This window comes from Drosophila erecta, unplaced genomic scaffold (assembly GCF_003286155.1).
Source record: "Drosophila erecta strain 14021-0224.00,06,07 unplaced genomic scaffold, DereRS2 tig00000055-arrow-pilon, whole genome shotgun sequence".
NCBI lineage: Eukaryota > Metazoa > Arthropoda > Insecta > Diptera > Drosophilidae > Drosophila > Drosophila erecta.
Window position 1 is genome coordinate 17,259,061 of NW_020825200.1, and position 11,034 is coordinate 17,270,094.

Below are 11,034 nucleotides of genomic sequence, written 5' to 3' on the forward strand. Positions count from 1 at the left end.
TAGATCATGCTTATAAAATTACAGAAAAATAAATATTTTACATATAATAATTGGATATTTTAACGGTCAGTAGATTCTGCCAGATCAGTTAAAAAAATACCAAAAGTGAAAGTGGCATTGCCATCGAAGACAAAACATATGTTTTGTTCTGCTTCAGACTTGCAGCGATAGGCGGCGACAAACAACGACGATATCGAAGACCGATAGGGCCCGATACAACAAATAAATCGAAATATTTTCAACAATTTTCTGGGGAAAATAATTGGAAATATAACGAATATTCAGCAGACCAAACCGGATGCGCTGTTGGCCCGGGCCCAGCGGCAAGTCGTGAGCAATGGCAGGAGCCAGCGGGCGCTGGCTGGAGCAAATCTGAACGGCCAAAACGGCACCCAGTGAGATAGCCAAAAATTAGCATAAAAAGTGAGCGATTAAAATGCAGAAAATGTACGCGCTGCTGGCAACCTTGACATTCTGGACGCTGGTGCTGCAAACAGAGCAGGCCCACCCGTCCCCATCGCCGTCGGCGCCGTGCGATCGCAGCCGCAAGGTGTTCACGGAGCCCTACGGCGAAATCTCCGATGGACCCTCCGGCTTCAACTACACCCAGGACTCGCACTGCGAGTGGCTGATCAAGGCGCGCAACGACAGCCAGTACATCACGCTGACCTTCCACAGCATGGGCACCGAGTGCTCCTACGACTACATCTACGTCTACGATGGCGACTCCTTCAACTCAACGCTCCTGGGGAGCTTCAGTGGGCGAACCCAGCCCCAGCGACTGGTGGCCCGCAGCGGGAGTGTGAGTATTGTTCTGCCCTAACGAGTGATATTAAATAGGAGCCATTTCGATCAATATTCCATGAACCGTTGCCGAATATTTCAGTGGGATATAGTTATTCCAACTCCCCATGCATGACCTTCAACGGAACAAGCCTCAAAATAATCTGTTCAATATGTTTTACTGTACGCGTTAGGGTCAAGCCTACATCAGATAACGTTGATTTCCTAATAATATAATTTAATATAATAATGGTTGCAGTCATTAAGGACCTTGTGCACTCCATTCATTAAGGTCTGTACCCCTTTCTTCTTCCTGCAGATGCTCATCCTGATGTACAGCGACACGAATTACGTGCTGGATGGCTTTCGAGCCTCCTACTACATATCAAACTGTCTAAACAACTGCCATAATCATGGGAAGTGCGTGGGCCATCAGTGCGTTTGTCACGGCGAGTGGGTGGGTCCCGATTGCGAGGATGAGGCCTGTCCCCAGCGATGTGGGGAGAGCCAGGGACGGGGTCGTTGTCAGAAAAGCATCTGCCATTGCTCGCGCGGATTCAGCGGCCGGCTCTGTGATCTGAGTGATCACCCAGCAGGCAGCAGCTGGCGTTGGCTGGCCACCGACGCCGAAGGCATGACGGCCCGAGCCGCCCACAGTGCCGTCTACATGGAGGACGAGGACGCTCTTTACGTCTTCGGCGGATACGATCTGAATAACGTTATAAGCACGCTTCAGGTAAGTCTTATACACTATTCTACTGTATTTACAATCCCGATACAACAGAAAGAACTAATTTCGTCGGTATCCTTTCAGATTTATCGCTTCAGCACTAGCCAGTGGGAGGATGAATGGGGAATTGCGCTCCAGAGTCGCCGTCACTTCTACCATCCTCAAAAAATCGATCATTCCTTGCTTAAGGCCGTTCTCCATCACAAGAACGAAGACGAGGCCAAGCTATGGGGTCTTAACAGCGACGTGAGCATCTTTCGAACCGTTCTGTACACCTTGGCGGAGTCCAACCCGTCTCAGCGCCGCACGCGCTCCTCCCTGCCTCTTACCATAGTGAATGCGAATTCGACGAATGAAGAGTTGAACGAGTATCTGGAAGATATATTGGAGGAGGTTACGGATCACAAGCCGCATGGACGATATGGCCATGCAGCGGATCGTGTGCCCGGCGGTTTCGTTATCTATGGCGGGAAGCACGCCAATGGTAGTTTCTACAGTGATCTCTGGCAGTACAATAACACGGAAAGTGGCGGCAAATGGAAGCAAATGGCCATCAGGTCCGCAGTGAAGCCGCCTGCTTTGGCCAGGCATACGCTTAACGCCGCTGGACGGTATCTCTACATTTTCGGTGGTAGTCTGGAGACTGGTGAGTTCTCATCCAGCGTGTATCGTATACCCCTTCCCCTTTCCGAGGACTCACAATGGGAGCTGGTGCAACCGAGAGGCGGCAAGACCTTAGATGTTCGTCTGGCAGCGCATTCGACGGTCTATTACAAAGCCACCAATTCGTTGATTGTGTTTGGTGGAATCATGACGAGCTTAGCCCGCTTCTCTAAGCTCTCGGATCGCATTTACGCTTTTCAACTGGATCAAATGCACTGGACGGAGATTTTATACCCCCGAACGGCGCTAAGGGACACCAACATACCCAGGGAGCGAGCATTCCACACGGCAACCATTTCGGGCAACTACATGGTTGTCTTTGGAGGCTATACTCATCGTCACAACAAAGATGAGATATGCTATGACAACCAAATGTACTGGTACCATCTTAGCTGTCACATTTGGATTAATCAAGTGGTTTCCGCCGAAGATAGCCTTTACCCCAAGTCGCAGGGTGTATTTGCACATGCGGCGGCTCTGCGCCGGAATCACACACTTCTGATTGTGGGCGGTTACCATGGAAATGTGAATGCGGATCTCTTTGCCTACGAACTGCCCCAGGTGCTGAGGGTGGAGAATACTCTCTACAATCCGGAGATCTCCTGCAGATTGCATTCCTCACACACCGCCTGCCTATCGAATCCCGAATGTGGCTGGTGCTCGGCAGATAGCAGCTGCTACGGTCGCACCATCGGTGCCAACTGCACGACTAATCTTCAAACCACCAGATGTCCAGGGATATGCCCCTCACTCGGCGATTGCCACTCATGTTTGGTTCATGGCTCGCAATGGGGAAAGTCATCCGGAAATAAGGCAGCCTTTTCGGTGGCCAGTAAACTGGGATTAAACGAGTGCACATGGTGTGTTCAGAATGCGAAATGCCATCATCGCGATGACAACTACGGAATATGTGGAGATAGTTCAGGTTGGTGGGGTGACAAAGGCACAGAGATTCGGCGCCCTTCGTTGTGCACCAGTACTGATAGACGCCCGGGACTTACATACATTAAATACCACTTCCCGATCAATTACACCATGCCGGATTACGTGGGTATTGTGAATGCTACTATGGTGGACTTTGCTTCGCCGCCGTTTACCACTTATTTTGAGCACAAACTCGAGGGAGAAATGCTGGCCCGTTTGGTGGGATTTGTGCGTCCGCAACATCAGTGGAACAACTCAGCCATCCAGGTGTGCACCAGTTACTCCTCGGCTGTACTGCGCGCTGGCTTGGGCCTTTACCTGGATGAGCTCGTCAACGTCACTACGCAGAGCTCCAACCAGAGCTACTGCAGCAATGTCCAGCTGCCCACCACAGAGCAGCCTTTCACCATTGATTTCCAGGTGAGTGCCTTTATAAATTTCCTCTACTTCTAACTCACGCTATAGGTTATTTGTTCGATTTCAAAATCCATTTACTTTTCTATGACTCGATGTTTTCCAAAGACAAAGGGGCCGCCGAATGTCCAACATATTAATATTTCCACATTTTATACAGGCTCGACGAAGAATTGGAGGAAACGGTATATACAACGCCTATCAAAAGACCAAGATGGAACTGCAGCACCTGCACAATGGGCAGCTAAACGCCTTCACATTCGAGTATTTGGAACCATACTACTCTGGCAAATGTACCCAGTACTCCAACTGTCTCCACTGCCTCACTGACGCGTCCTGTGCGTGGTGTCCTCTCACCAATATCTGTCATCTGCGATCCGTAAACGAGACTGAAGTGTGCAAGATGGAGACTTCGGACACCTTTCACTGGTCTTACCTGATCAGCCAGCCCAGTCAATGTTCGAACTGCACAAACTACGTTAGCTGCGAGGCCTGCGCCCGGAGTGGCGAGTGCGAGTGGTGGACCGAGGACGCCCGTTGCGGCAGGATCGGCAAGACCAATAGCAGCGTGCGAGCGGTGGAGCAGTGCCCAAGATCCTGCAGAGAACGGCATGGCTGTCAGGAATGCCTTGGCGAGCGTGGACGATGTGTGTGGTGTGAAGCCAGTGCCCAGTGCTTCAGTTTTTCCGTGTACACAAGCGAGTTTCAGTTTGGAATGTGCCGAGAATGGGTGGACCAGGTAGTCAGTCGTCAGCCGCAAGAAATTACCGATCAGAAGCCCCAGACACCGCATTTCCTCCAGCAGCAGTGCAAATCCTGCGAACAGCATCGGAATTGTTCATCCTGTCTACGAACTCTGAGCTGTGGCTGGTGCTTCGATCGCGACAATCCCATCGAGGGCATCTGCATGCAGGGTGACTTCAGCTACAGTGCAGGAAATTGCTCTCTGGCCTTAAATAGTTCCTCCCATCACGATGCGGAGTGGGCGTACGCCCAGTGCCCCGATGTCGACGAGTGTGGATTGGGTCTGCACGATTGCCACAAGGAGGCGAAGTGTACCAATACCCAGGGCAGCTACAATTGCCATTGCCGAAGAGGTTACATAGGCGACGGCAAGTTCAGCTGTGTGAGGACCTGCTATGAGTTGTGCCAAAACGGAAATTGCTCAGGACCACCGGATTACACCTGTCGCTGTGCTCTGGGTTGGACCGGAGCCGATTGTGGACTAAGCTGTGGCTGCAATAATCATTCAACCTGCAATGAGCGATTGGGGAAATGTGATCAGTGTCAGGACTGGTCGGAAGGTGAAAAGTGCGAGAGATGTCGACAGGGGAGCTACGGAAACGCTACCGCTCCACACGGATGTCTTCCCTGCGAGTGCAACGGTCACGGGAACCAAGATCTGGGTGTCTGCAACGTCAGCAACGGCGAGTGCTACTGCAAGGACAACACCCAGGGACTCAATTGTGAATTATGTGCTCCCGGCTATTACGGAGATCCTCGAGGCGGCGGTAAATGCTATTACCAATGTGAATCCCGCGGAATACTAACTAATATTGGCAAGAGTGCTATCGGCTCATATCAATCTTACCGGTCACCATGGGGCGCCAGCCTGGAGGTTAAAGAGTGCTTGTGGATATTGCAACCGAAGACACTACAGGCGGAGAAATCGCTTCTTCAGCTGGAGTTTCAGTGGCAGAGTCTTGCCATGGATTGTGATGAGAATGCTGTGTACATATATGACAGTCTGCCGGACCTGACAGGTGCCACTCAGCAGAACCAACTCTTGGCCGTGGTTTGTGCTCCCTACAGCTCGGCAAGGATTATCGAGGCTCGTTCCAGTCACGTCACGGTCCACTATAAGCAGGGAACTGAAAGGCGACACTTTGGATTTAATGCATTGTACTCCGTGATGAACTGCGTCGCCGGAAGTTGTATACCTCCGCACATCTGCGATACCCAACAACGTTGTGTGTGTCCTTCCGGATATGTGGGTGCCAGCTGTGAGATTGAAATTTGTCCAAGCAACTGCAATGCCAAGAGGATGCAGGGCTTCTGCGACACGGAGTATGGCAGGTGCATCTGTAGTAATGCCAACTATGCAGGCGCTGACTGCGGTACCTTAGTTCAGCGGAACCATCTGGTAATAACGGAGCTGTTCAATACCCAGCTGCTAAGTGAAAGTCTGGAACACCTCAGGAAGACCATTCCTCGATTTGGCCACTCTGTGAATGCGGATCGTAGGGGGTCGCTTTGGATGTTCGGTGGGTACTCACCCAACCACGGACCTCTCAATGATTTCCGACAATTCGACACAAAGAACAGCACGTGGCTGCAGGTCACAGTGGAATCTTCCACTCCAGAGGATCGAATGCCCCTCGGAAGGTATTTCCACGCGTCCGAAATCTACGTTAAAAAACAGATTATCTACATTTACGGAGGAATCGGTGCTAGCTCGCAGCTTCTAAATGATTTTTGGATGTTCTCGATACAGAACCAACGCTGGAGTCAGATTAAGGTGGAGGTCGAACCAAGTGAAGCGGACTACCAGGTGAGTTAATAGGAAAGAGTTGATAAAAGTTGTAGAGTTGTAAAGGGTGTTCAATAATGGTAATTCTTTACAGGTCGATGTACCGCCCCCTCTAGCCGGTCATACGCTTACCCATCTACGCTATCAAGAGCACGAGTCGTTGATTCTCCTGGGCGGATTATCGCTGAACAAGTCCCGACCACTCGAGTTGTGGGAGTTCAACCTGGACACTGGTCGTTGGCAAGAGCTCGCGGCTGTGGGTGCTAGAATGCCTGTTCTTTATGGCCACACTTCTGTCTACCACCCGGAGACAAACAGTGTTTACTTGTTTGGAGGATATTCCACGGAGCCTCAGAGCAATCTGTATGCGTTGGACTTGCAGAAGCTGAGCTGGACGGAACTTCCCAGTTTCAGGGAACTGAATTCACCTGCCTCGCTGCTGCCGAGGGCTCGCTATTTCCACTCGGCCGTTACCACCGAACACTACATGATACTTTACGGTGGACGGACGCAGCCCTTTAATGGAACAGATGTTCTTATTGCCTATGTTTACGCATGCAATCAGTGGGTGCGGCTGACAGAGGATGTGGAGCTTATAGGTCGTGTGCCAGCCTCGAGTTATGCAGAGGACATGGCCATTGAGCCGGATACGGGAGCGATTTATGTCATCGGTGGATGGGATGGCAGCTCCACGCACAGTCACGTCACCAAGATAACTTTGCCCGATGATATTTGCCAGCTCTGGAGCAACGGGAAGTACCAATGCCGGCACTACATGGGCTGCAGCTACTGTACCATTCAGAACACATATAGCTACAGTAGCCACTGCTTTAGCCATGGACGAACTCCGTGCGCCAATCACAATGGCACCCTGGTGGTCAACAATGGCGCTGCATGCGATGATGACTGGATGGCGAGCAGGAACTGCTCGAGCTTTGCAACTTGCGGAGCCTGTCTGGCGGCCTGGCCAACGCATCAAGAGGTGGCACCTGTATGCCACTGGTGTGACGACTGTGGCATTCGAGGCCGCTGCGTTCCAGCTGGAGTTGACTGCGGAAGGAGGAGTGCCTGGTGCAACAAAGAACTGAGTGTTGGAGTCTTAGGCCTGTGTCCCCTGCCACAATGCTACCAATTGAGCTGTGAGAGCTGTATGCTTCAGCCGCAATGCAACTGGGCCAGGAATGAACTGGGCACTGTTGAGTGCATAGCCAAGGAATTGGTGGAGAAGAATCAGTACAGGGTGGTCGAAAGTTGCCCTCCGCCATGCCACACCTACGAGAACTGTAGCTTGTGCTTGAGTCAAACGCCAACTCAAGACCACCAGGAGTGTAAATGGTCCACTATGCTGAACTTGTGTTTGACGCCCGGCTCCCAGCCACTACTGTGTGCTGGTGGCGTTTGTGGATTGGTATTGGAAGCTAGCGAGCTGAAACGCTGTCCGGAACCATGTCATGTATACACACAGTGCTCCAGCTGTCTGGAGCACGCCCATTGTGGTTGGTGCGCCCGCGAGGGATATAATGGCGATGGCATTTGCACGGAGGGAGCATTGGAACATAAGCAGGAACATCCCTCAGGATCCACTTGCGATCTTATATATGCCAGCTGGCGAAATGATTCACACCTAACACATGCTGATGTTGTGTCCTGGCACTATGTGCAGTGTCCGGCGGAGAATGAGTGCATCAATGGCCATCACAACTGTGACACTGTGTCGGAACAGTGCATCGACCTGGACACAGCAGTGGGCTACAAGTGCGTCTGTGCCCAGGGATACCGCGAGGAGCAGGGTGCCTGCTTGCCGGTGTGCAGTCAAGGGTGTGTCCGTGGAAATTGCGTGAGTCCGGAACAATGCCAGTGCGACTTTGGCTACGTGGGCGCCAATTGTAGCATCCAGTGTTTGTGCAATGGTCATTCCAACTGCGAGTCCAGTAGTCGGCTGGATATTTGCCTAGAGTGTCACAACAACACGATGGGAGAGCAGTGCGAGAAGTGTCAGCCGCTTTTTGTGGGCAACCCCCGCGAAGGTCATGCTTGCCAACCATGCTTGGATTATTGCCACGGCCACAGTGATGTGTGTGTTGCCTACGATGCGGATCCGGCAGTGTTTAATATGACCCGCTCTGATCTGGAAAGGATTTTACAGGAAGGTCCGGCTTACAATGCCACCTGCTTGAGATGCGGCAATCACACCGCTGGTGATCGCTGCGACAGTTGCCTAACTGGGTACTTCCGTGGTAGTGAGGATTTGCACAAGGAGTGTCGGCCCTGCCAGTGTCATGGACATGGAAACATTTGCGATCCTGTCACCGGGGAAAAGTGCAACTGCGCCAACAACACGGAAAGCGATGCTACCTGCACTGCGGGTGGGGGAAAGAACTCGGCGCAGCTCTGCTGGATGGTGCAGTGCTCCAAGTGTCGCGATTCCTATGCTGGCAACCCCACAGATGGCCATCAGTGCTACAAGCAAATAACTGTTGAGTCGCGAATGTGCTTCGACGCCAAGCCAATTGGTAAGTGCCATGTCGCCTTTTGTGTTACACATAATTCTCTATACACAAATTTATTTTCACAACAGAGGAATGCAAATCGAAGCCAGCCGCCCTGAAGCCCGGCCAAACGGTGTTCTTCGTGATCCAGCCTCGTTTTATGAACGTGGATATACGCATTATTATCGATGTGACCCAAGGCGAGTTGGATGTTTTCATGTCACCACAGGACGACTCATTCATAGTTGAGACGAATGAGACTACCGGCTACCACGAGATATTCCTTGACAACCGATACAATTGGGGGCCAAAGATAAAACGGGAGCATCCTCTAAATGTTGCGTTGCCCAGGCACGACAATGTCACTATACAGAAATTGTTTTCACCCGAGCGTCGCATTGGTGGCGGGGGCCTTGGAGGAGAGAGAATCGGAGCCAATACCTATTACGTGCCCCAGTTGCAGGATTGCAAGAGCCATGGGGGCCACAACTTTATAGTGAAGGACCAGCACGCCAAGGACTTGAGTACACATGTAACGCTTAATCATTGCAACACATTGTTGCGCCTCTTTGGGCTAAAGAATCGTTTGGTGCTGACCCTGCCCCAGCACGCCCACAACCTAAGTGCCACACGCTTTTTCATTGCTCTGCGAGCGAGCTCTGGACCCGAACCCAGTTACGGCTCCGTCGTATTCCGCCAGGATCAGCTGCACATTGATCTGTTTGTGTTCTTCTCAGTGTTCTTCTCCTGCTTTTTCCTCTTCCTCGCCGTCTGCGTGATTGTGTGGAAGGTGAAGCAGGCAGCGGATCTGAGACGAGCTAGAAGACAGCATGTGGTGGAGATGTTGCACCTGGCCAAGCGTCCATTCGCCCAGATCTTCTTGGCCTCGAGCGGGCTTGATATGGACAGTCCGCAGCCGACCTCCTCCTCCTCCTCGGCCCGCGCCATGCGGCAGCGCGCCCGCCAGGCGCTTCTTCTCCAGGAGCAATCTGCAGGTGACTCGCAATCGGTGATGCACCACTCCACACGCCGCCAAAGCTCCCGCATCATGATGGTAGCCATAGAGCCCACATTTGACAATTTGGCGGCTGTGGGAACGGTGTTCATTAGCTTGCCAGGCCGCTCGCGAGCTCCATTGAGCATTGCCCTGGGGTCCACTCTCATTTCCTATTCGCGGCAATATCCCCTAAATACCCGTCACTTCATGCGCGCCCAAAGGGGTCAGAATGTGGCTAATCACCCGGCCTAAACCAGAATCTCTGTCAGCACGAACAAACTAATTGTTAGTCAATGTCGAAAGCCGAACCGAGTTTAATATCTATGCAAGGACGTATTTAGGAAGAGCAAAAAGACATACGTTTAGAAATCGGTGTATATGAATAGTGTAGGTAATTTTTGTACATAACGTTTAGATAACGCAATAATTAATACTATGTGTACATATATGCAACAAAGGTGTGTTAAACGATAGCTTGTGCGCGCACAAATCGTCTATATAATGTTTATACTTATCAGAAGATTAACATACAGGAAATGGATAAAATATTAGATTATAAGCATAATATAAAGGAATTGGGTCTCGAATCTGCAACAGGATACAGCAATGCATTCACGTAGTTTAAACACAGAACAAATTTTCGGACTGATTTATATGAACTTTCATTTGGCTAATATGTAAACGAAAAGATAATTTAACTCAAATCATAACCAACAGGGAAATAACCTAGTGAAAAGTGGAGAAACAGCAGAATGAATTTGATACAGTAAAGTACTTATAGGAATGTCAATTTCTTCGCGCATCATGAACAGAATGTCGTACAAGAACATTTAGAAGCCATATGAACAACAAAGAAATCAAGATATACGTATTATTATAGTATACTGAAAGTGTCATAGCAATTAGACGTTGGTTATTCCAAACTTAAGTGAATGTCTGTCGCTCAAATAGGTTTCTTTTTAGATATGTACGATATGAGTTGTATCTTCGCATAGCTAGTATGTATTTGTATTGTATAAAGTATTATGATATTCCTTCCCAGTTGTGGTGGTTAGCATTTGCTCAATTAGTTATTTAGCTCTCTACTGCGCACTCTTACGCACCGGTGTACCTACTATTTTAAGAACAAACAACTATTTTTATGATCAATCCAGTTTTTTACACACTTGTTATGTTTACGCAAAAGCTCACTGACACCCATATGGCCGGATAAATTGGAATGATTTCCAATTTGGAAATATTTTGAATATTTCCTAGCTGCACATCACAAACGAACAAAATCCTACAGAATCTTTCCTAATCTCTGTAACCAAATGGTTGTAAGAAATTCTCACTATATCGATTTAGTTTAGAATTCCCTCCTTATAATGTGGTAGCTATTTTTGTATATTTGAGTTTACGAAATTAGAGAAATTTTTAGAACTGATGTATATTAGAAATAAATCAATTCGTCCCGTTTTGCAATATATTTATACCCTATTTTATTTAATATTTTTATTTGTTT

At 49.7% G+C, this 11,034-nt stretch overlaps 1 protein-coding gene across 1 annotated transcript; it reads left to right on the forward strand.

Annotated features, from left to right (window-relative positions):
• Window positions 1-144: 144 nt before the first annotated feature.
• LOC6542716 (multiple epidermal growth factor-like domains protein 8) lies at window positions 145-10,998 on the forward strand. The gene is made up of 6 exons (XM_001970197.3): window positions 145-802; window positions 1,103-1,519; window positions 1,598-3,520; window positions 3,675-6,065; window positions 6,139-8,557; window positions 8,623-10,998. Exons 1-6 carry the CDS (start codon window positions 437-439, stop codon window positions 9,780-9,782), a joined length of 8,676 nt encoding a protein of 2,891 aa, XP_001970233.2. The 5' UTR covers window positions 145-436; the 3' UTR covers window positions 9,783-10,998.
• The last annotated feature ends 36 nt before the right edge of the window (window positions 10,999-11,034 follow it).

What these genes read in the sequence shown, in the direction of transcription:
- LOC6542716 (XM_001970197.3), top strand. Translation starts at nt 437, where the DNA reads ATGCAGAAAATGTACGCGCTGCTGGCAACCTTGACATTCTGGACGCTG. An exon ending in TGGTGGCCCGCAGCGGGAGT is followed by an intron (nt 803 to 1,102) that starts GTGAGTATTGTT and finishes TTCTTCCTGCAG; the next exon opens with ATGCTCATCCTGATGTACAG. An exon ending in ACGTTATAAGCACGCTTCAG is followed by an intron (nt 1,520 to 1,597) that starts GTAAGTCTTATA and finishes GTATCCTTTCAG; the next exon opens with ATTTATCGCTTCAGCACTAG.